A 25,859-nucleotide genomic window follows, 5' to 3' on the forward strand; every position below is an offset into this window, starting at 1 on the left:
TGATTCAGCACACTCATCCCTGCTTTCTCTCTCTCGTTCTCTTGTTGATTCAGCACACTCATCCCTGCTTTCTCTCTCTCGTTCTCTTGTTTATTCAGCACACTCATCCCTGCTTTCTCTCTCTCGTTCTCTTGTTTCTCCAGCACACTCATCCCTGCTTTCTCTCTCTCGTTCTCTTGTTTCTGCAGCACACTCATCCCTGCGTTCTCTCTCTCGTTCTCTTGTTTCTCCAGCACGCTCATCCCTGCTTTCTCTCTCTCGTTCTCTTCTTTATTCAGCACACTCATCCCTGCTTTCTCTCTCTCGTTCTCTTGTTTCTCCAGCACACTCATCCCTGCTTTCTCTCTCTCGTTCTCTTGTTTCTCCAGCACACTCATCCCTGCGTTCTCTCTCTCGTTCTCTTGTTTCTCCAGCACACTCATCCCTGCTTTCTCTCTCTCGTTCTCTTCTTTATTCAGCACACTCATCCCTGCTTTCTCTCTCTCGTTCTCTTGTTTATTCAGCACACTCATCCCTGCTTTCTCTCTCTCGTTCTCTTCTTTATTCAGCACACTCATCCCTGCTTTCTCTCTCTCGTTCCCTTGTTTATTCAGCACACTCATCCCTGCTTTCTCTCTCTCGTTCTCTTGTTTATTCAGCACGCTCATCCCTGCTTTCTCTCTCTCGTTCTCTTCTTTATTCAGCACGCTCATCCCTGCGTTCTCTCTCTCGTTCTCTTGTTTCTCCAGCACACTCACCCCTGCTTTCTCTCTCTCGTTCTCTTGTTTCTCCAGCACACTCATCCCTGCTTTCTCTCTCTCGTTCTCTTGTTTCTCCAGCACACTCATCCCTGCTTTCTCTCTCTCGTTCTCTTGTTTCTCCAGCACACTCATCCCTGCTTTCTCTCTCTCGTTCTCTTCTTTATTCAGCACACTCATCCCTGCTTTCTCTCTCTCGTTCTCTTGTTTATTCAGCACACTCATCCCTGCTTTCTCTCTCTCGTTCTCTTCTTTATTCAGCACACTCATCCCTGCTTTCTCTCTCTCGTTCTCTTGTTTCTCCAGCACACTCATCCCTGCGTTCTCTCTCTCGTTCTCTTGTTTCTCCAGCACACTCATCCCTGCGTTCTCTCTCTCGTTCTCTTGTTTCTTCAGCACACTCATCCCTGCGTTCTCTCTCTCGTTCTCTTGTTTCTCCAGCACACTCATCCCTGCTTTCTCTCTCTCGTTCTCTTGTTTATTCAGCACACTCATCCCTGCTTTCTCTCTCTCGTTCTCTTGTTTATTCAGCACACTCATCCCTGCTTTCTCTCTCTCGTTCTCTTGTTTCTCCAGCACACTCATCCCTGCTTTCTCTCTCTCGTTCTCTTCTTTATTCAGCACACTCATCCCTGCTTTCTCTCTCTCGTTCTCTTGTTTCTCCAGCACGCTCATCCCTGCTTTCTCTCTCTCGTTCTCTTCTTTATTCAGCACACTCATCCCTGCTTTCTCTCTCTCGTTCTCTTGTTTCTTCAGCACACTCATCCCTGCTTTCTCTCTCTCGTTCTCTTCTTTATTCAGCACACTCATCCCTGCTTTCTCTCTCTCGTTCTCTTGTTTCTTCAGCACACTCATCCCTGCTTTCTCTCTCTCGTTCTCTTCTTTATTCAGCACACTCATCCCTGCTTTCTCTCTCTCGTTCTCTTGTTTCTTCAGCACACTCATCCCTGCTTTCTCTCTCTCGTTCCCTTGTTTATTCAGCACACTCATCCCTGCTTTCTCTCTCTCGTTCCCTTGTTTATTCAGCACACTCATCCCTGCTTTCTCTCTCTCGTTCCCTTGTTTATTCAGCACACTCATCCCTGCTTTCTCTCTCTCGTTCCCTTGTTTATTCAGCACACTCATCCCTGCTTTCTCTCTCTCGTTCCCTTGTTTATTCAGCACACTCATCCCTGCTTTCTCTCTCTCGTTCTCTTGTTTCTCCAGCACACTCATCCCTGCTTTCTCTCTCTCGTTCCCTTGTTTATTCAGCACACTCATCCCTGCTTTCTCTCTCGTTCTCTTGTTTATTCAGCACACTCATCCCTGCTTTCTCTCTCTCGTTCTCTTGTTTATTCAGCACACTCATCCCTGCTTTCTCTCTCTCGTTCCCTTGTTTATTCAGCACACTCATCCCTGCTTTCTCTCTCTCGTTCTCTTGTTTCTCCAGCACACTCATCCCTGCTTTCTCTCTCTCGTTCCCTTGTTTATTCAGCACACTCATCCGTGCTTTCTCTCTCTCGTTCTCTTGTTTATTCAGCACACTCATCCCTGCTTTCTCTCTCTCGTTCCCTTGTTTATTCAGCACACTCATCCCTGCTTTCTCTCTCTCGTTCTCTTGTTTCTCCAGCACACTCATCCCTGCTTTCTCTCTCTCGTTCCCTTGTTTATTCAGCACACTCATCCCTGCTTTCTCTCTCTCGTTCTCTTGTTTCTCCAGCACACTCATCCCTGCTTTCTCTCTCTCGTTCCCTTGTTTATTCAGCACACTCATCCCTGCTTTCTCTCTCTCGTTCCCTTGTTTCTCCAGCACACTCATCCCTGCGTTCTCTCTCTCGTTCTCTTGTTTATTCAGCACACTCATCCCTGCTTTCTCTCTCTCGTTCTCTTGTTTCTCCAGCACGCTCATCCCTGCTTTCTCTCTCTCGTTCTCTTGTTTCTCCAGCACACTCATCCCTGCTTTCTCTCTCTCGTTCTCTTGTTTCTTCAGCACACTCATCCCTGCTTTCTCTCTCTCGTTCTCTTCTTTATTCAGCACACTCATCCCTGCTTTCTCTCTCTCGTTCTCTTGTTTCTTCAGCACACTCATCCCTGCTTTCTCTCTCTCGTTCTCTTCTTTATTCAGCACACTCATCCCTGCTTTCTCTCTCTCGTTCTCTTGTTTCTCCAGCACACTCATCCCTGCTTTCTCTCTCTCGTTCTCTTGTTTCTCCAGCACACTCATCCCTGCTTTCTCTCTCTCGTTCTCTTGTTTCTCCAGCACGCTCATCCCTGCTTTCTCTCTCTCCTTCTCTTGTTTCTCCAGCACGCTCATCCCTGCTTTCTCTCTCTCGTTCTCTTGTTTCTCCAGCACGCTCATCCCTGCTTTCTCTCTCTCGTTCTCTTGTTTCTCCAGCACGCTCATCCCTGCTTTCTCTCTCTCGTTCTCTTGTTTATTCAGCACGCTCATCCCTGCTTTCTCTCTCTCGTTCTCTTGTTTATTCAGCACGCTCATCCCTGCTTTCTCTCTCTCGTTCTCTTGTTTCTCCAGCACGCTCATCCCTGCTTTCTCTCTCTCGTTCTCTTGTTTCTCCAGCACACTCATCCCTGCTTTCTCTCTCTCCTTCTCTTGTTTCTCCAGCACACTCATCCCTGCTTTCTCTCTCTCCTTCTCTTGTTTCTCCAGCACACTCATCCCTGCTTTCTCTCTCTCGTTCTCTTGTTTCTCCAGCACACTCATCCCTGCTTTCTCTCTCTCGTTCTCTTGTTTCTCCAGCACGCTCATCCCTGCTTTCTCTCTCTCGTTCTCTTGTTTCTCCAGCACGCTCACCCCTGCTTTCTCTCTCTCGTTCTCTTGTTTATTCAGCACACTCATCCCTGCTTTCTCTCTCTCGTTCTCTTGTTTATTCAGCACGCTCATCCCTGCTTTCTCTCTCTCGTTCTCTTGTTTCTCCAGCACGCTCATCCCTGCTTTCTCTCTCTCGTTCTCTTGTTTCTCCAGCACGCTCATCCCTGCTTTCTCTCTCTCGTTCTCTTCTTTATTCAGCACACTCATCCCTGCTTTCTCTCTCTCGTTCTCTTGTTTCTTCAGCACACTCATCCCTGCTTTCTCTCTCTCGTTCTCTTCTTTATTCAGCACACTCATCCCTGCTTTCTCTCTCTCGTTCTCTTGTTTATTCAGCACACTCATCCCTGCTTTCTCTCTCTCGTTCTCTTCTTTATTCAGCACGCTCATCCCTGCGTTCTCTCTCTCGCTCTCTTGTTTCTCCAGCACGCTCATCCCTGCTTTCTCTCTCTCGTTCTCTTGTTGATTCAGCACACTCATCCCTGCTTTCTCTCTCTCGTTCTCTTGTTTATTCAGCACACTCATCCCTGCTTTCTCTCTCTCGTTCTCTTGTTTCTTCAGCACACTCATCCCTGCTTTCTCTCTCTCGTTCTCTTGTTTCTTCAGCACACTCATCCCTGCTTTCTCTCTCTCGTTCTCTTGTTTATCCAGCACACTCATCCCTGCTTTCTCTCTCTCGTTCTCTTGTTTATCCAGCACACTCATCCCTGCTTTCTCTCTCTCGTTCTCTTGTTTATCCAGCACACTCATCCCTGCTTTCTCTCTCTCGTTCTCTTGTTTATCCAGCACACTCATCCCTGCTTTCTCTCTCTCGTTCTCTTGTTTCTTCAGCACACTCATCCCTGCTTTGTCTCTCTCGTTCTCTTGTTTCTTCAGCACACTCATCCCTGCTTTCTCTCTCTCGCTCTCTTGTTTCTCCAGCACGCTCATCCCTGCTTTCTCTCTCTCGTTCTCTTGTTTATTCAGCACACTCATCCCTGCGTTCTCTCTCTCGTTCTCTTGTTTCTCCAGCACACTCATCCCTGCTTTCTCTCTCTCGTTCTCTTGTTGATTCAGCACACTCATCCCTGCTTTCTCTCTCTCGTTCTCTTGTTGATTCAGCACACTCATCCCTGCTTTCTCTCTCTCGTTCTCTTGTTTCTTCAGCACACTCATCCCTGCTTTCTCTCTCTCGTTCTCTTGTTTCTTCAGCACACTCATCCCTGCTTTCTCTCTCTCGTTCTCTTGTTTCTTCAGCACACTCATCCCTGCTTTCTCTCTCTCGTTCTCTTGTTTATCCAGCACACTCATCCCTGCTTTCTCTCTCTCGTTCTCTTGTTTATCCAGCACACTCATCCCTGCTTTCTCTCTCTCGTTCTCTTGTTTATCCAGCACACTCATCCCTGCTTTCTCTCTCTCGTTCTCTTGTTTATCCAGCACACTCATCCCTGCTTTCTCTCTCTCGTTCTCTTGTTTCTTCAGCACACTCATCCCTGCTTTCTCTCTCTCGTTCTCTTGTTTCTCCAGCACACTCATCCTTGCGTTCTCTCTCTCGTTCTCTTCTTTATTCAGCACACTCATCCCTGCTTTCTCTCTCTCGTTCTCTTGTTTCTTCAGCACACTCATCCCTGCTTTCTCTCTCTCGTTCTCTTGTTTCTCCAGCACACTCATCCCTGCTTTCTCTCTCTCGTTCTCTTGTTTCTCCAGCACACTCATCCCTGCTTTCTCTCTCTCGTTCTCTTGTTTCTTCAGCACACTCATCCCTGCTTTCTCTCTCTCGTTCTCTTGTTTATTCAGCACACTCATCCCTGCTTTCTCTCTCTCGTTCTCTTGTTTATTCAGCACACTCATCCCTGCTTTCTCTCTCTCGTTCTCTTGTTTCTCCAGCACACTCATCCCTGCTTTCTCTCTCTCGTTCTCTTGTTTATTCAGCACACTCATCCCTGCTTTCTCTCTCTCGTTCTCTTGTTTCTCCAGCACACTCATCCCTGCTTTCTCTCTCTCGTTCTCTTGTTTATTCAGCACACTCACCCCTGCTTTCTCTCTCTCGTTCTCTTGTTTCTCCAGCACACTCATCCCTGCTTTCTCTCTCTCGTTCTCTTGTTTCTTCAGCACACTCATCCCTGCTTTCTCTCTCTCGTTCTCTTCTTTATTCAGCACACTCATCCCTGCTTTCTGTCTCTCGTTCCCTTGTTTATTCAGCACACTCATCCCTGCTTTCTCTCTCTCGTTCTCTTGTTTCTCCAGCACACTCATCCCTGCTTTCTCTCTCTCGTTCTCTTGTTTATTCAGCACACTCATCCCTGCGTTCTCTCTCTCGTTCTCTTGTTTCTCCAGCACACTCATCCCTGCTTTCTCTCTCTCGTTCTCTTGTTTATCCAGCACACTCATCCCTGCTTTCTCTCTCTCGTTCTCTTGTTTCTTCAGCACACTCATCCCTGCTTTCTCTCTCTCGTTCTCTTGTTTATTCAGCACACTCATCCCTGCTTTCTCTCTCTCGTTCTCTTGTTTCTTCAGCACACTCATCCCTGCTTTCTCTCTCTCGTTCTCTTGTTTCTCCAGCACGCTCATCCCTGCTTTCTCTCTCTCGTTCTCTTGTTTCTCCAGCACGCTCATCCCTGCTTTCTCTCTCTCGTTCTCTTGTTTATTCAGCACACTCATCCCTGCTTTCTCTCTCTCGTTCTCTTCTTTATTCAGCACACTCATCCCTGCTTTCTCTCTCTCGTTCTCTTGTTTCTCCAGCACGCTCATCCCTGCTTTCTCTCTCTCGTTCTCTTGTTTCTCCAGCACGCTCATCCCTGCTTTCTCTCTCTCGTTCTCTTGTTTATTCAGCACACTCATCCCTGCTTTCTCTCTCTTGTTCTCTTGTTTCTTCAGCACACTCACCCCTGCTTTCTCTCTCTCGTTCTCTTGTTTCTTCAGCACACTCACCCCTGCTTTCTCTCTCTCGTTCTCTTGTTTCTTCAGCACACTCATCCCTGCTTTCTCTCTCTCGTTCTCTTGTTTATTCAGCACACTCATCCCTGCTTTCTCTCTCTCGTTCTCTTCTTTATTCAGCACACTCATCCCTGCTTTCTCTCTCTCGTTCTCTTGTTTCTCCAGCACGCTCATCCCTGCTTTCTCTCTCTCGTTCTCTTGTTTCTCCAGCACGCTCATCCCTGCTTTCTCTCTCTCGTTCTCTTGTTTATTCAGCACGCTCATCCCTGCTTTCTCTCTCTCGTTCTCTTGTTTCTCCAGCACGCTCATCCCTGCTTTCTCTCTCTCGTTCTCTTGTTTCTCCAGCACGCTCATCCCTGCTTTCTCTCTCTCGTTCTCTTGTTTATTCAGCACACTCATCCCTGCTTTCTCTCTCTCGTTCTCTTGTTTCTCCAGCACACTCATCCCTGCTTTCTCTCTCTCGTTCTCTTGTTTATTCAGCACACTCATCCCTGCTTTCTCTCTCTCGTTCTCTTGTTTCTCCAGCACGCTCATCCCTGCTTTCTCTCTCTCGTTCTCTTGTTTATTCAGCACGCTCATCCCTGCTTTCTCTCTCTCGTTCTCTTGTTTCTCCAGCACGCTCATCCCTGCTTTCTCTCTCTCGTTCTCTTGTTTCTCCAGCACGCTCATCCCTGCTTTCTCTCTCTCGTTCTCTTGTTTATTCAGCACACTCATCCCTGCTTTCTCTCTCTCGTTCTCTTGTTTCTCCAGCACACTCATCCCTGCTTTCTCTCTCTCGTTCTCTTGTTTATTCAGCACACTCATCCCTGCTTTCTCTCTCTCGTTCTCTTGTTTCTCCAGCACGCTCATCCCTGCTTTCTCTCTCTCGTTCTCTTGTTTCTCCAGCACGCTCATCCCTGCTTTCTCTCTCTCGTTCTCTTGTTTATTCAGCACACTCATCCCTGCTTTCTCTCTCTTGTTCTCTTGTTTCTTCAGCACACTCACCCCTGCTTTCTCTCTCTCGTTCTCTTGTTTCTTCAGCACACTCACCCCTGCTTTCTCTCTCTCGTTCTCTTGTTTCTTCAGCACACTCATCCCTGCTTTCTCTCTCTCGTTCTCTTGTTTATTCAGCACACTCATCCCTGCTTTCTCTCTCTCGTTCTCTTCTTTATTCAGCACACTCATCCCTGCTTTCTCTCTCTCGTTCTCTTGTTTCTCCAGCACGCTCATCCCTGCTTTCTCTCTCTCGTTCTCTTGTTTCTCCAGCACGCTCATCCCTGCTTTCTCTCTCTCGTTCTCTTGTTTATTCAGCACGCTCATCCCTGCTTTCTCTCTCTCGTTCTCTTGTTTCTCCAGCACGCTCATCCCTGCTTTCTCTCTCTCGTTCTCTTGTTTCTCCAGCACGCTCATCCCTGCTTTCTCTCTCTCGTTCTCTTGTTTCTTCAGCACACTCATCCCTGCTTTCTCTCTCTCGTTCTCTTGTTTCTTCAGCACACTCATCCCTGCTTTCTCTCTCTCGTTCTCTTGTTTCTCCAGCACACTCATCCCTGCTTTCTCTCTCTCGTTCTCTTGTTTCTCCAGCACGCTCATCCCTGCTTTCTCTCTCTCGTTCTCTTGTTTCTCCAGCACGCTAATCCCTGCTTTCTCTCTCTCCTTCTCTTGTTTCTCCAGCACGCTCATCCCTGCTTTCTCTCTCTCGTTCTCTTGTTTCTCCAGCACGCTCATCCCTGCTTTCTCTCTCTCGTTCTCTTGTTTCTCCAGCACGCTCATCCCTGCTTTCTCTCTCTCGTTCTCTTGTTTATTCAGCACGCTCATCCCTGCTTTCTCTCTCTCGTTCTCTTGTTTATTCAGCACGCTCATCCCTGCTTTCTCTCTCTCGTTCTCTTGTTTCTCCAGCACGCTCATCCCTGCTTTCTCTCTCTCCTTCTCTTGTTTCTCCAGCACACTCATCCCTGCTTTCTCTCTCTCCTTCTCTTGTTTCTCCAGCACACTCATCCCTGCTTTCTCTCTCTCGTTCTCTTGTTTCTCCAGCACACTCATCCCTGCTTTCTCTCTCTCGTTCTCTTGTTTCTCCAGCACGCTCACCCCTGCTTTCTCTCTCTCGTTCTCTTGTTTATTCAGCACACTCATCCCTGCTTTCTCTCTCTCGTTCTCTTGTTTATTCAGCACGCTCATCCCTGCTTTCTCTCTCTCGTTCTCTTGTTTCTCCAGCACGCTCATCCCTGCTTTCTCTCTCTCGTTCTCTTGTTTCTCCAGCACGCTCATCCCTGCTTTCTCTCTCTCGTTCTCTTCTTTATTCAGCACACTCATCCCTGCTTTCTCTCTCTCGTTCTCTTGTTTCTTCAGCACACTCATCCCTGCTTTCTCTCTCTCGTTCTCTTCTTTATTCAGCACACTCATCCCTGCTTTCTCTCTCTCGTTCTCTTGTTTATTCAGCACACTCATCCCTGCTTTCTCTCTCTCGTTCTCTTCTTTATTCAGCACGCTCATCCCTGCGTTCTCTCTCTCGCTCTCTTGTTTCTCCAGCACGCTCATCCCTGCTTTCTCTCTCTCGTTCTCTTGTTTATTCAGCACACTCATCCCTGCTTTCTCTCTCTCGTTCTCTTGTTTCTCCAGCACACTCATCCCTGCGTTCTCTCTCTCGTTCTCTTGTTTCTCCAGCACACTCATCCCTGCTTTCTCTCTCTCGTTCTCTTGTTTCTTCAGCACACTCATCCCTGCTTTCTCTCTCTCGTTCTCTTGTTTATTCAGCACACTCATCCCTGCTTTCTCTCTCTCGTTCTCTTGTTTCTCCAGCACACTCATCCCTGCGTTCTCTCTCTCGTTCTCTTGTTTCTCCAGCACACTCATCCCTGCGTTCTCTCTCTCGTTCTCTTGTTTATTCAGCACACTCATCCCTGCTTTCTCTCTCTCGTTCCCTTGTTTATTCAGCACACTCATCCCTGCTTTCTCTCTCTCGTTCTCTTGTTTATTCAGCACACTCATCCCTGCTTTCTCTCTCTCGTTCTCTTGTTTCTCCAGCACACTCATCCCTGCGTTCTCTCTCTCGTTCTCTTGTTTATCCAGCACACTCATCCCTGCTTTCTCTCTCTCGTTCTCTTGTTTATCCAGCACACTCATCCCTGCTTTCTCTCTCTCGTTCTCTTGTTTATTCAGCACACTCATCCCTGCGTTCTCTCTCTCGTTCTCTTGTTTATTCAGCACACTCATCCCTGCTTTCTCTCTCTCGTTCCCTTGTTTATTCAGCACACTCATCCCTGCTTTCTCTCTCTCGTTCCCTTGTTTATTCAGCACACTCATCCCTGCTTTCTCTCTCTCGTTCCCTTGTTTATTCAGCACACTCATCCCTGCTTTCTCTCTCTCGTTCTCTTGCTTATTCAGCACACTCATCCCTGCTTTCTCTCTCTCGTTCTCTTGTTTATTCAGCACACTCATCCCTGCGTTCTCTCTCTCGTTCTCTTGTTTCTTCAGCACACTCATCCCTGCTTTCTCTCTCTCGTTCCCTTGTTTATTCAGCACACTCATCCCTGCTTTCTCTCTCTCGTTCTCTTGTTTCTCCAGCACACTCATCCCTGCGTTCTCTCTCTCGATCTCTTGTTTATTCAGCACGCTCATCCCTGCTTTCTCTCTCTCGATCTCTTGTTTCTCCAGCACACTCATCCCTGCTTTCTCTCTCTCGTTCTCTTGTTTCTCCAGCACGCTCATCCCTGCGTTCTCTCTCTCGTTCTCTTGTTTATTCAGCACACTCATCCCTGCTTTCTCTCTCTCGTTCTCTTGTTTATTCAGCACACTCATCCCTGCTTTCTCTCTCTCGTTCTCTTGTTTCTCCAGCACACTCATCCCTGCGTTCTCTCTCTCGTTCTCTTGTTTATTCAGCACACTCATCCCTGCTTTCTCTCTCTCGTTCTCTTGTTTCTCCAGCACACTCATCCCTGCGTTCTCTCTCTCGTTCTCTTGTTTATTCAGCACACTCATCCCTGCTTTCTCTCTCTCGTTCTCTTGTTTCTTCAGCACACTCATCCCTGCTTTCTCTCTCTCGTTCTCTTGTTTCTTCAGCACACTCATCCCTGCTTTCTCTCTCTCGTTCTCTTGTTTATTCAGCACACTCATCCCTGCTTTCTCTCTCTCGTTCTCTTGTTTCTCCAGCACACTCATCCCTGCTTTCTCTCTCTCGTTCTCTTGTTTATTCAGCACACTCATCCCTGCTTTCTCTCTCTCGTTCTCTTGTTTCTCCAGCACACTCATCCCTGCTTTCTCTCTCTCGTTCTCTTCTTTATTCAGCACACTCATCCCTGCTTTCTCTCTCTCGTTCTCTTGTTTATTCAGCACGCTCATCCCTGCTTTCTCTCTCTCGTTCTCTTGTTTCTCCAGCACACTCATCCCTGCTTTCTCTCTCTCGTTCTCTTGTTTCTCCAGCACGCTCATCCCTGCTTTCTCTCTCTCGTTCTCTTGTTTATTCAGCACACTCATCCCTGCTTTCTCTCTCTCGTTCTCTTGTTTCTCCAGCACACTCATCCCTGCGTTCTCTCTCTCGTTCTCTTGTTTATCCAGCACACTCATCCCTGCGTTCTCTCTCTCGTTCTCTTGTTTATTCAGCACACTCATCCCTGCTTTCTCTCTCTCGTTCTCTTGTTTCTCCAGCACACTCATCCCTGCTTTCTCTCTCTCGTTCTCTTGTTTATTCAGCACACTCATCCCTGCTTTCTCTCTCTCGTTCCCTTGTTTATTCAGCACACTCATCCCTGCGTTCTCTCTCTCGTTCTCTTGTTTATTCAGCACACTCATCCCTGCTTTCTCTCTCTCGTTCTCTTGTTTATTCAGCACGCTCATCCCTGCTTTCTCTCTCTCGTTCTCTTGTTTCTCCAGCACACTCATCCCTGCTTTCTCTCTCTCGTTCTCTTGTTTCTCCAGCACACTCATCCCTGCGTTCTCTCTCTCGTTCTCTTGTTTCTCCAGCACACTCATCCCTGCTTTCTCTCTCTCGTTCTCTTGTTTCTCCAGCACGCTCATCCCTGCTTTCTCTCTCTCGTTCTCTTGTTTCTTCAGCATACTCATCACAACTTTCTTTCTTTAGTTTTCTTATTTCAGTTATATCTACTTACAATTTTTTCCTCCTTCCTGTTTATATTATAGGCAATACATTTCTAACCATTGCCTTAGCTAAATCTCACTGGTTTTCTTTCCTTTATGCCGAAATACTTCCTGTCCCCTTCCTGCTTCCAGTGTTACTGTTCTGTAACAACCCACCCCAAGCAACAGTGTTATTACAGGCACAGATTTTGGGTGTTAGGTATCCAGAAAGGGCATAGTGGTGGTGAAGGGATTCTGTTTTTGGTTGTGGAGGCTGTTCAGAAAGCTGGCAGGCCTGTGTGTTTGATGACTCCGATGCTGAGGTGGGTCCGTCATTGTAAGACTTGCATGCTGGCAGTTACGTTGCACATTGAATGGGAATCTCCTTCGGGCCCATCATTGTAAGACTTGCATGCTGGCAGTTACACTGCACATTGAATGGGAATCTCCTTCGGGCCCATCATTGTAAGACTTGCATGCTGGCAGTTACACTGCACATTGAATGGGAATCTCCTTCGGGCCCATCATTGTAAGTCTTGCATGCTGGCAGTTACCTTGCACGTTGAATGGGAATCTCCCTCAGTCGAACTCCTGTGAGCATTAAGCTGGGCTCTACCCTGTGGGGTCCTGAGGTGCCCAGAGGCTTGGCGACTGCGTTCCCAAAGAATGCATCCTCTAGAACCGAGCAGTGCTGCCTGTAAAGCCCAGTGTTCACAGTTGCTCTGTTCCGTTGTCAGCAAGAAAGCACCCATACTCAGGGAGAAGAAACCTCGGCCCATACCTCATGACAGAGTATCAGATTCTAATGCAAGAGATGCAGTTCTAAAACTTTCTTAACCAATAACTTATCTAGAAGTCTGTCTGTTGGTAATGTTCACATATTTAGGGTTATTCTTGAGGTCTTAAAACTGCTGGTTTCTAATTTCGTTTCATCATTATTAGATAAATATCCTGATCAGTCTCAGTCTTTGGGTAGTCATTGGTAATTTTGTGGCTTTGCATATAGTTTTTCTTGGTGCTTCCTTATGTGTGTTTGTATATGTGGAGTACTACAGCCATAGTTCAGGGTACTTGATAGTTTCACTCAAATTTTATACATGCTCAGTAATTATTTTTAAGTGAGTCTATTAGTTACATAGGAAAGGGCTTTTAAATCTCCAACTCAGTTTTTCTTAATTTTATTTTTTTTAGTCCATGTGGGTTTTTGCTTTTCTCATTAGAAGCTACCTTTATTTTACTAGATGATCATTTAAAATTTCTGATAGCATCCAAAGCAACAGTTTATTTATTTATTAAGAATATAGTAAGCATTGGCTTTCTAACACTTTCTATATTTCCTATTATTTTCACTTCTTTGATCAGTGTATCTTTCTCCTTCCTTTTACGTTTCACTTACCTCTATCAACTATATTGACAATGTGCTTGTTATAGACAAGATGCAGCTAGGTTTTGTTTATTTCTTTGGCCAACCTGATAGCTCTGTCTTTCCAAAGATTTTTTCATCCATTTACCTTTAACAAAACACTGAGTTTATACATTGAGTTTAGGTTCATTGCTATTGTTACCCTACATTGTCCCCTTTGTTGTTAAACTATCTGAATTTTTAAATTTTTATTTATTTGAGAGAAAAAGAAAGGGTGAGAAAGAGAAAGAGAGAGAATGAATGGGCACGCCAGTGCCTTCTGCCATACAGAAGACTCCAGATACATATGCCACCGTGACTGGCATTACATGGGTACTGGGAAATGGAACTCTGGGCTGCCAGAATTAGCAAGCAAGTGCCTTTAACCACTGAGTCAATTTAGTTATCCATTGTTTTTCATGATACTGCTAGGACACAGTATAAATTGTAAATCTTTCCGTATCTTAGTGTTACTTCTTACTATTTTAAGTGACCTGGGGAACCTCTGGTTACACAGGTCCCTTTCTTTTCCATGCCCTTATGTTGCACTTGTCATTTGTATTTTAGCTATATATGTAGAAAATCCCATGAAACAAGTTTGTAATGTTTTGCTTTTGATAATAAAACCTATTTGAAAGAATATAAGAAGAGAACATTGCGTTGTGTATATTCCGTTGCACTGTATAATGGCATGTTCATTGACTTTGTGAATTACCATTTTGGTTGTAGGTGCTCCTTTTCCTCAACAATATTTAATAGATGCCTTAAACCAGCTAATCAGGAGTATATTAAGTAAAAGTCAACAATAGTGGGCTGTGTTAATTAAAATGGAAAAAAGAACTGTTTTTTTATGTGAATTTGGACTCTAATTTGAAGACCCCAGTAATGATTTTAATTTGTGACATATTGTAACTGTATTTATGGTGTTCTTAGTCTGTGTTGTTCACACTTGGGGGTGTTCTTAGTCTGTGTTGGTCACACTTGGAGGTGTTCTTAGTCTGTGTTGTTCACACTTGGGGGTGTTCTTAGTCTGTGTTGGTCACACTTGGAGGTGTTCTTAGTCTGTGTTGTTCACACTTGGAGGTGTTCTTAGTCTGTGTTGTTCACACTTGGGGGTGTTCTTACTCTGTGTTCAGTTAGAGGTGTTCTTAGTCTGTGTTGGTCAAACTTGGAGGTGTTCTTAGTCTGTGTTGTTCAGTTAGAGGTGTTCTTGGTCTGTTTTCACACTTGGGGGTGTTCTTAGTCTGTGTTGTTCACACTTGGGGGTGTTCTTAGTCTATGTTGTTCATACTTGGAGGTGTTCTTAGTCTGTGTTGGTTACACTTGGGGGTGTTCTTAGTCTGTGTTGTTCATACTTGGGGGTGTTCTTAGTCTGTGTTGTTCACACTTGGGGGTGTTCTTAGTCTGTGTTGTTCACACTTGGGGTGTTCTTAGTCTATGTTGTTCATACTTAGAGGTGTTCTTAGTCTGTGTTGTTCATACTTGGGGGTGTTCTTAGTCTGTGTTGTTCACACTTGGGGGTGTTCTTAGTCTGTGTTGTTCATACTTGGGGGTGTTCTTAGTCTGTGTTGTTCACACTTGGGGGTGTTCTTAGTCTGTGTTGTTCACACTTGGAGGTGTTCTTAGTGTGTGTTGTTCAGTTAGAGGTGTTCTTAGTCTGTGTTGTTCACACTTGGGGGTGTTCTTTGTGTTGTTCACACTTGGGGGTGTTCTTAGTCTATGTTGTTCATACTTGGGGGTGTTCTTAGTCTGTGTTGTTCATTTAGAGGTGTTCTTAGTCTGTGTTGTTCACACTTGGAGGTGTTCTTAGTCTGTGTTGTTCACACTTAGAGGTGTTCTTAGTCTGTGCTGTTCACACTTAGAGGTGTTCTTACTCTATGTTGTTCACTGATAGAGGTGTTCCTTGTTTGTGTCCACTGAATATCTTGAAAAATTCAATAAGGAATAGGACTTTGTTCTTGTACTTTTTGATGTACTGTTTTCCCACAGTAAAGTATATTTTTCAGTCAATTTGCATTCTAGGTTAGCCTGAGGCCCTTTAATGCTTAGGCATAGGAAACCATGGATGTATCTTGAGGCCATCCCGTAGGGCTCCTATGTTACCCATGCGAGAGGACTCCTCCCCAGACACCAGCCCATCTCAGTACTGCAGCACACTTGTCAGGGCAACAAGCACAGGCTTCTTTGAGGAAGTGTGTTACTTCCGTGGCATTATATGTATAATATTATATTAATATACATTGTATATTATATTTATATTATGTATATTCTGCCTATTATAATTATTTTATTAAAAGTAATGGATTTTTGTTTTTTAAAAACAAGTTCAATCAGTATTTGGAAATTACAGTTTCTGTATTTTATTATTAAGTTCACAAGAAGTTCAAAACACAACTAGAACAGTTTTAGAAATGCTGCCATTCTAGCTGAATTACATCATTCTCAAGTATAAAATGATGATTGGCATTCATCATTTTGCAAATGCTTAAGCAGTGTGTACTGTTTTTCCGGCTTTGTTATTGCCATGGAAATAATATTCTTTGCTCTCAGTGACCCCCTACAGACTGAAAAGACAAAGAAAATTATTATAATTTCTAATAATAAGTGATATGGAGTCAGTTAAATAGGGTCAAGAGATAGCATGTATGTGCCTGCTTGAGTTGGACTTAAATGGTCAGTAGACTTAAATGGAGCCCACCATGCAGAGAAGTGTCATTTGGGGTAGAGGAATATAAATAAGCCAGTGCAATGTGACTGGACCCTCCAGCATTCCGAGCAATGAGAGCAGAGGGGTTGACTGACCAGATTGTTCTCTTAAAGGCCTTGAGTGACCTTTAGATTTCATAACTTCTGGAGAGCATAGGTCCAAACAAAAGCCAGTACCAAGCTCAATGTCTTCCTAGTTTTAAAATAGCATGAGCTTTTACCGTAGCCTAATACTTCACAAGTGTGTAGTGGGCTGATTGATTAATTTAGGAACCACACAGATGTTCTTTGCCAAACATATTTATTTATCGTAGTAATGTCTGAGCTGTTTTATACCAGCTTATAAAGTGATTTATTTGAGGAAGAAAGTGAATGAGTATAACACGTGTGCCAGGTTTTTTAGCTATTTAAAAAACAATCTTTTATACTTTCTTTAAAGGTTATTTTAACATCTTAGGAAATTTATGTGTTCTTGATGGCTTTCTTAGTGGCAAAGTTCTGAATTCTTTGTCCCATTAATTTCCCTAATTATCCCTTTGAACAGAAAAATTTCATTTTCTTAAAGAAATGAAAGACTGAAAAGATGCCAGATTAGTACCTTGTAGTTTACATTGAGACCCTTCCTCTGTAGAGAATCTACCTAGATGAATTAAATAAGGCATTGTCAAAGGAAAGAGAGCTAAGTGAATATCATTTTTTCCCATTAATGGCTGAGTTCCCAGAATGATTCACATTTTAGCTATGATATCACCCTTCTTTAAGTGCCTGGACAGACAAATAAACATCAAGAGAAGTAGCCGAGGAAGGAGGAAGGGGAGGAAGAAACAGCTCAGAAGGGCAATGGTCTGGCTGGAAGTGGAGCATTAACTTCTGAGTCAGGGCCTTGCTAGGCCTCTGTGACAGTCTGAATGCGCCCACGGATGTCATTTTGGTGGTGACTGGGTGGCAAGCACCTGCTACCATTTGCAGTGGACTTGTGCAGGTTCATGCTGAGACAGTGTCTGTGAGGAGGAAGGTTTGAGAGCTTTCAGCCTTCTTATTCCCACTCATCTACTTTCCTTGAGCCAGACAATTTCTGGGATTGGAAGGCATATGGAAAGGAGGAGGACTGTGGGAGAGAGCTGGTGTCGGATTTGATCTTTTCTACACCAGTGGGGAGCCTAGGTAGACACAGCATAAGAGAGACCCAGAGAGCTCAGCCTACAAAGCTCTGCCTTCCTCCCAAGATTACTCAAAATATACTAACTCTCAGGTAATAATACAGCATTGATTAAAAAGTAGAATTATATGAAAGTACTTTAAATTTTACTAAATGATTGCTTAATTGTTTTACAAATAAAGAACAGTATGCCTAATGATAGTATAAAGGTAGGAAGAAAGTATCTTATCTACCACAGTCTCAGAAAAAGCACTGAAGGCCTGGAGCAATGGCTTAGCAGTTAAGACACATGCCTGTGAAACCTAAGGATCCAGGTTCAATTCTCCAGGTCCCATATAAGCCAGATGTACTTGGTGGCACATGCCTCTGGAGTTCATTTGCAGTGGCTAGAGGCCCTGACATGCCCTCTCTCTCTCTCTCCCTCCCTCCCTCCCTCTCTCTATCTCTAAGAAATAAATAAATAAATAAATAAAAATAATATAAAAAAACTTAAAAAAAAAAGAAACTGCACTGGAGCTGCTAGTTAGTGGAGAGTCACTGGAACAACAGTCTTTCTTAGCCTTCACCTGTGCCATCGCCACTCACAGGCTCAGTACAGGCCCAGCGGACACAACAGGTTAGGAGAACAGTGTTTCTCAACTAAACTTTCACCTGTGTCATCACCACTCATAGGCTCAGTATAGGCCCAGCTGACACAACAGGTTAGGAGAACAGTGTTTCTCAATTAAACTTTCACCTAATTCATAAAGACTCTTTTCTTGATTTTCCAAAGTATAGCATAAAATCACTAATCATTCCAGAAGCATGAAAGAAGTCAACTCACTGTAAACAGTATATGCCTTGGGTATTAGGAACTGTACTTTGTCTAAGAAGGGTGGCTTATACCTTCCCTTCCACTGTTCTCAGGTCCCTCCTTCCTTTTCTCCCTTTATCCATCCTTCTTCCCTCCCTGTCCATGTTAGAAAAATGAATTTCAATATTTATATCACACCATGTATAAAGCAAATTCCTTCTAAACGTAACTTAAAAGCAAAAATTCAATCATAAATCTTAGAAGATTATCCAGAATTCTATATGGAAAAAAAAAATTCTATGGATTAGGAAAAAGCTCTTACGTTCTTTCTGGTCCTTTTCCTCCATGCTTTTCGAACTTTGGGCCATTGTTACCTGTTCTAGACCTACATAGTACTGGGCCCATCAGTATGTCCACATGGATGACATAGGAGAGTAAAAACTAAAAGAAGGACTTCAAAATAGAAGAGGAACTGCTTGAAAAGAAAAGGCCAGTGGAAGGCAGGAAAAGAAAGTAATGAGGGGGGATTGTGATCAAAATGTGTTATGTATATATCTAAATATTATCAATAAAATGTTTTAAATAGTGCTTAAATCATTAAAAAAAACAATTTTATTATTTGAGGCAAGCTTAACAGACTGGCCTTTGTTTTCTATGCTGGGGGAAGGGGAGAGGGAATTGGTACGCCAGGACCTCCAGTCACTGAAATTGAGCTCCAGACACATGCACTGCCTTGTGCACATGTGCGACATTGCTCATTTGTCATTTGTGTCACTGTGCATCTGGCTTACATGGGACCTGAAGAGTTGAACATGAGTTCTTAGGCTATGTAGGCAAGTGCCTTAACCACTAAGCCATCTCTCCAGCCCAGAAATTTATTGTTTTATACAAGCTTTAAATCAAATGTAAAGGTTTTTATCTAATAAAAAGTATAACACAAATATATGTCAATGTGCAAAAATAAATTTGGAAAACTACTTGAAAAATAGATGATAAATATTGTCAATAGTAGACAAAGGGTTCTTCTGCCATCACAAGAACAAACACTAGAAAAGCAAGAGCAGAGCTGGGCGTGGTGGTGCACACCTTCAATCCCGACACTTAGGAGGCAGAGGTAGGAGGATTGCTGTGAGTTCGAGGCCAGCCTGAGACTACACACTCCAGGTCAGCCTGGGCTAGAGTGAGACCCTACCTCAAAAAAGCAAACAAGAGAAAAAAGAGAGAAAAAAAAAAAAAAAAGAAGGAAGGGATAGAGAGGGAAGAAGAGAGGAAGGAAGGAAAAACAACAGCAGAGAAGTCATGGGAAAACATGTTCAGGTCTCCTCTGGGTGGGGTCTTCTAGCACCACTGTTTTTTTTTTATGGATAAACTGCACATTTCATCTTTTACCTCACTGGCACTAGAAAATAAGTGTGCAGCTAAATCTGAGAGAGCAAAAGTACAAGTGTGGATGAGGAGTAACCCCTGACTGTGGGTGTCAGAGGGAACAGTTCCTTGTGATTGGTTTAGATTCCTTTAATAGTAACAGGTCTTTTATATGCCAGCTCTTTCATGTTTATACATACATACATATGAGATACACACACACACACACACACACACACACACACACACACACACACACATTGCATGTTTGCCATCATCCACTAAGAGAATTAGAGGTTGGTTAAGTGATATGTTATCATATTTTTCAAACTCTCTAGACCTTTGTCTTGGCAACCTTTTATTTTCTGAGTTTTCTCAGCCAGTGATATCTCTTTGCACCTCCTTGCGGCTGCCTTTAAGCATCTACCAAGAAATCGTCAACTGCATTGTAAACGATTAAAGAAATTTTTTGAATACTCTGATATATGTATATGTATATATATGATGTATATACATATATATTGAGGTAGAAACTCATTGAAGAGCGTTACTGTGTGACTAATGGGTTGTGACTGCCCAACCTCTTATAGATACTTAAGATGATCAGCTACCTTTACTATATTTTAATTAAATCAAAATATGAAGGTTAATACAATATGTGTGGGACATTTTTCTTATTTTTTATTATAAAACTCAGATTAACATCAATTATTTGGGACATTAATATTCTAGACATTAAATCATTCATTTTCATATTATTTCCATCTTTGTTGGTTGGTTTCTTTTAAACAGGCCATATACTCCAATGAGGGGTGGAGTCTCCAATGTGTGGTTTGACAGATTGAAGATATCTAATGACTGCCCAGAACACCTTGAATCAATTGATATGATGTGCCAAGTCCTTACTGGTGTGATTAATGATGAGGTAAACAGTGGCATCAAAAAGAACAGAATATTAGTAGGTGAGACTTTTCTCCTTGTTTCATACATCTGATGTATTTGATGCTGCTTAGGAGCACTTGTATATTGTTTTTCCCATTCACAGTTCTACCTAAATAACATATTGAGGCTTTCAAATATATGAAAATCATTAACCGTATCTTGTAAAACCTGCAATGGTGTTTTTTTCTGAATAATAGCTTATTTTTCTTTTGTTTGTGGTCATGCGGGTGGCCAGGACTGGCCTTAAGCTCCTGATCCTCCAACCTCCACCTCCCTGGCTAGGGTCACAGGCTTGCTCCATATTGTTAATTATTTATTTAGTTTTTTTCAAGATAGGATCTCACTCTAGCCCAGGCTGACCTGGAATTCACTATGTTGTCTCAGGGTGGCCTTGAACTCATGGAGAGCCTCCTACCTCTGCCTCCCGAGTGCTGGGATTAAAAATGTGAGCCAACATGCTTGGCTATTTTGCCATTTTTAATAGTAGTTAAATTTTTCCTTTTAGTTTAATTTTTAATGAGGATTATTCATTTTAATTTTAATAATGTCTTTATTTTATTTACCTGAACTTTTCTAGTATTAAGTGTCTATTACTGTGATTGAGATAGACTATGAAAAATGTTATACCTCGCTCATGACTGAATAGTACAAAACTCAGGTATTTTTAGATGTTTTTTAAAACATGTCTTTAGAAAACGCTGTTTTCAAGGGTAAATACCTTGGTATAAGCACTTTATTCTATTTAATTTTTTTTGTGCTCATCAAGTACATAATCTAACAACATTTATATTTCCATACTTGCAAAGTGAGAAATGTATTGAATGTGTGGGGCACATGACATTCTTATGAAAGTTTTATTCCAATTGTTACTAATTTAATAGTTGAATTTGATGATGCAAGTGTATAGCAAATGAAATAGCTTTATCATGTACTAAATGACATTACACATTGAAGTCCTTTAGAGACAGAATTCGGATAAATTAATGCCTGGGCATGAAAGTTCTTTGTGTTTCTGGAATTACTGGATTTTGTGCTGAAAGACAGAAGTAACATAATGTTGGAGCTAGAATCCTTTTTTTTCTGTTCAGCTTCACTTTAGTTTAGAACCAGGTGACCTATCCCCAGCCCAGGTACATCACCTGTCTCATCCTCAGTTTCCTTACCTATGTGTGACTCTGTTTTTGTGTTTGATGTAGATTTTCAACCCTAATACAATAAACACGGGTAGAAAATCTGGGAGAAATGGGAAGAATCCAGGGAAAGGAGACCAAACAGCCTCAGGGCCTATGAAACAGAAGAAGGAATTCAAAATGTATGCAGGTTTAGTGGCTTAAATCAGATGTCCTCCATAAACTCATGTGTTCTGATGCTTAGTCCCCAGCTGGTGGCAGTTTGGGATGTGGAGCCCTACTGGAGGAGGTGTGTTGTTGGTAGTGGGTTTAGAGATGTTTCAGTCTGCTTCTCTGCCAGAACTCAGCTTATACTTGCTGCTGTTTTCCACCTGCTGTGTCAGGGATCCTCAGCTTACACCTTGCTTTCATCATGAAGCTTTCCCTTGAGACTGTAAGCCAAAATAAACCCTTTCCTATCATCAGCTGCTTTTGGTCAGATGCTTTGTCCTAGCATTGTGAAGGTCACTACAACAGAAGGTCTCACAGATTGCCCTCATCACTTATTTATTTTAACCATAAGCAAATATTTCTTGTCTACCTCTATGGCAGGAAATTTTTATAAATGAAGCAAGGTCTGCCTCACAAGTTTCTTACAGCAATACTTGAGACCCACCATACATAGCACACTGCAGCCAACCAAGGAAATGGTCAGGTATCATTCCTTCTAAATCCAAGGATCCATCTCAGAGCCTGGCCCAGGTGACCTACAGTGAAAAGCATGATGAGGTCAGTAAGTGGGTGGTGTAAGCAGTTAAGAACTGTATGGATCCAGAGGAAGACGAAGTCACTGCCATGGACCTGTTAGACAGTAGTAGAAGGCAGCAGTGGCATTAGCATCTATAAATTATTATAACTTTATCTGCTGTGGTGGGGAATGGCACGAACAGTAAACTAGAAGTGAAAAAAGACTACACTTGTTAATGCTGGGATAAAGTTAGCTGTCTGACTGGAAGTACTTCAGTGACCTAGGGACTGTGGTGGTGTGGTGCTGACTCAGATGTAGCAGTAGTTGTGCATCAGTCACATTCTTGCCTCTATGGACTTTTTGTTGTAGACACTATAATTACTGACCTAGCTGGTGTCTCTCATATATTTGAATATGTGCCACAAGAGACCGTACCGAAGAGAGTTCAGAATCACCTGTCCGTGCCTACAGTCCCTGAGTTAAGACCATTACAATTAGCAGTGCCCTGGCATGGCCTGCAGCATGTCACACAGTGAAGAAGTGTCCATGTGCTTGAACTTCTGGCTACTAATGCTAGGCTCACATGTTGTATGTGCAGTGGTCTCCTTAAGGTCTGTGTCTTGGGGGATAATACTGCCTACCTTATGGAGATCTGAATGTTGAATTGTACAATTCACATGAAATACTTGGAAATGAGTATGGCATTTATTGCTGAAAAGACTTTTTTGCTGTTATTATATATTTTCTTTTCAAATGTTTTATTTATTTACTTGAGAGACAGAGAGGAAGAGGCAGAGAGAAAGACAAAGTGGGCATACCAAGGCCTCCAGCCACTGCAAACAAACTCCAGACGCATGGGCCCCCTTATTCATCTGGCTTATATGGGTCCTGGGGCATCAAACTAGAGTCCTTAGGCTTCGCACGCAAACACCTTAGCCACTAAGCCATTTTCCCAGCCTGTGATATTACATATATTCTATAGCACCTACCTCATGGTCACCAGTGGGGCATGGAGTGTGGGTTTTGTGTAATAATGTCACTGCTTAGATACTCTTCAGAATTCATTATTTTTTCCTTACAGATGTTGGCTCTTTCTTTCCTTCTATCTTCCTTTCTATTCATGCATTATTGGAACGGAAGTTACTACAAAATATCTTCCTTACTAGTTTTTATAATAATGTATGTCTACTGGGACATATTTCATTTGTTAAGATTGAAGCTATTCATAGAATTGTAATGGGGGAATGAGTTGGAAATGAAGAGAAAATGCACCTGAGATTTCAAACAATTATCAATTTTATATAAGTGCACATGCATATACATTCACACACATATACTCCATAAACTCCTAAGATTTAAAAGGAAGAAAATGAAGGAACTAGGTATAAAATTGTTCTCATTATTCCTTTTGTTTAATAAATGCTCGAGGTTGTTGCTAATTAAGCATTAGATGATAGGCACTAATGAGCTGATGCCTCTGAGGTCATAACTGCGGCCTCAGTCAGTATGCTGGCTGTATCTGGTGAAAGCGGGATCCCATGCTCTGTTGTATATTTTCTGTGCTCTCATGTTTAATCTGGTGTTAGGAACAATTCTTTGTATCCCATCATCCACTTTCTCTAGAGTGTCTTTTCATCTTTAATTGGAAATGATACTTGTGTCAAATTTTCTGTCCAAATTGGTAATAAAACAGAAGTGCTAGAGTCCAAAAACTCTGAGAAAGTCTAATGGGATAGATACTGGAGCCCCATGTTCTAATGCAAGGCAAGTTTAACTGAAGTAGTACATGGAAGGTATGGCGCAAGTAATGCAGAAAGAACCCAGTAGATATTTCTGGGAGTTAGCAGCTGCTTTGTATGGGGGAGGTGACCTTACAGCACCAGTAAGAATTGAGCAAGTGAGCCAGATGTGCACGGTGGCACATGCATCTGGAGGTTGCTTGCCGTGGCTGGAAGCCCTTGTATGCCCATTCTTTCTCTCTCTCTCTCTCTCTCTCTTGCTCACTCTTTTTCTCTGTCAAATAAATAAAAATAAAATAGGTTGCAAAAAAGAATTGAGTAAGTGAAGAAGGAAAACGTTCCTTGTAGAAGACAGTGAGGCGTGCCAGGTTCTCACAGGAAGTAGTAGTTGGGCATGCACCCACTGCAGCACTGCCAAGTCACACGTGGAGTGAGTGATGTAGCGCCTGCATGTAGAGGAGGGCTGCCAGCATGCAGCCATGAATGTTGAGAGCAGAGAGAGCAGATAGGCGAGCGGGATCATGGCAGACTGACCGACACACTAAGACGCTGACAGGGTGAGTCACATGACATAAGAAAGCTCTGGGGCAGGCTAGGAAAAATTCTTTGTTTTCCAAGTTTTGTACAAAGGACACACGTTGCTTTATTAGTAGAAAATACTTGGTAAACTGCTGTTGAGAAAGGAGGAGCTGGGTAAAAATATTATATAAAATATCCCACATTAGATGCACAGGAGATGAATCAATGCAAGACTCTTCTCTGTGAACATTCATGACTCCTTATTCTGAACATGGAGACTATAAGAGAAAATTATTTATGTATTTTTGCATATTTGTATCTCCCACAGTTCTATAAAAGTCATGATAAAACATAGAAACACAGACATGAAATTGTTAAATTTTAAATTACTTTTTGAAAGTTGACAAGATTGATTGAGTGGTAGAACCAGGGTTAAATCCTATATGGTGAGAAAATTATTAATAGTATTAGATTGTTCCTTCTGGCTTTCTTAAACATAATGAAAGTGCCTAGTGTGCAAAATTCCAGCAATGCGTCATAGCCAGTATATCTTCCTCTCTGGCATAGTCTGCCTGAAAACTCCATTTCCTTCTAGTATGTGTCTGTATAAAGTAAGAGGAATGAAGGTGAAGAAAGGTATGTCTCCCTATACATTGGCATGCTGAGATAGTATATATGATGGAAATGCTAATAAATTAGTTGATGCTTTTTTTAGCTGTGAAGTTTGTGTGACTGTTGTATCTCAGTCTTTACTTTAGGTAGTGTGAAATTGTAAGGCTTGGCTCACATATCATGAGCATCACAGGCAATAAACATAATAGAACATGATCATTCCCTTTCCATAACTAAGGAGATTGAGATGCAGAAAGTGATGCCTAATAAGGATGGAGGGAGACTAGAACCCTTGTCCCTGGAGTGAATCCAAAACTTTGTACCATGACCAGAGTCCAATAACGTCCACTAGGTGGTGATAATTTGTTAAGTGAAAACAATTCTGTAATTTAGGTCTAACTTTGGTGTAGGGTGTTGAGTCCCTGAGAAATGACGTGAGCAGACTGTCAGTATTTTGGTATGAGCTCGTGATAGTCCTTTGTAGCAGGGGGAGCATGTGCTTCTGGGAATAAGTCATATGGATAACCCTCCATCATGAAGGGTTAAAAGAAGATATTTTATTCATAAAGGGCATTCAGAGTATATCCAGTTTAAAATGCTAGATTTTGATTTTTATTTCGTTTTGTTTTGTTTTGTGGTAGGGTCTTGCTGTAACCCAGGCTGACTTGGAATTCACTCTGTAGTCTTAAGCTGGCTTCACTCCTCTACCTCAGCCTCGAGAGTGCTGGGATTAAAGGTGTGCGCCACTACCCCTGGCAGATTTTGATTCTTTTTAATTGCATGATTCTATGGGAAGTTGTGTGTGTGTATATATATATATATATATATATATATATGACATGATGCTTATATGTATACATAATTTGAGTTTAGCTATTAAAATCAATATTCAAAAACATACCAAAATTATGTATGTGTGGTAAGAATCTGGATGACTCACATTTTTAACTCGTTTCTCTGTAGAGAATGCTTTGGAGAATATAAATTACTTAAGTTTATAATGAGATTAAAATTAAAAATAAAGTGAAGAGGAACTGGAGAGATGACTCAGTGGTTAAGGTGCTTGCCTACACTGCCTAATGACCTGGGTTCACTTCCCCATTACCCATGTATAGCCAGAAGCACAAAGTAGCACATGTATCTGAAGTCTGTTTTCAACAGCTTGAGGCCTTAGTGCACCCATTTCTCTGTCTTTCCTCTCTCTCTCTCCATGCAAATATATATGTGTGTGTATGTGTGTGTATATGTATATACATACAC

At 42.7% G+C, this 25,859-nt stretch overlaps 1 protein-coding gene across 1 annotated transcript in view; it reads left to right on the top strand.

Annotated features, from left to right (window-relative positions):
* The window catches only part of Lyplal1 (lysophospholipase like 1), a 55,874-nt gene that overhangs the window by 23,600 nt on the left and 6,415 nt on the right, over window positions 1-25,859 (top strand). The window contains exon 3 of the mRNA XM_004670109.2: window positions 19,723-19,892. Coding sequence (XP_004670166.1) covers window positions 19,723-19,892 — 170 coding nt within the window. The remainder of the gene's footprint in view (window positions 1-19,722; window positions 19,893-25,859) is intronic.

The sequence above is a fragment of the Jaculus jaculus genome, chromosome 1 (assembly GCF_020740685.1).
Source record: "Jaculus jaculus isolate mJacJac1 chromosome 1, mJacJac1.mat.Y.cur, whole genome shotgun sequence".
Classification (NCBI taxonomy): Eukaryota; Metazoa; Chordata; class Mammalia; order Rodentia; family Dipodidae; genus Jaculus; species Jaculus jaculus.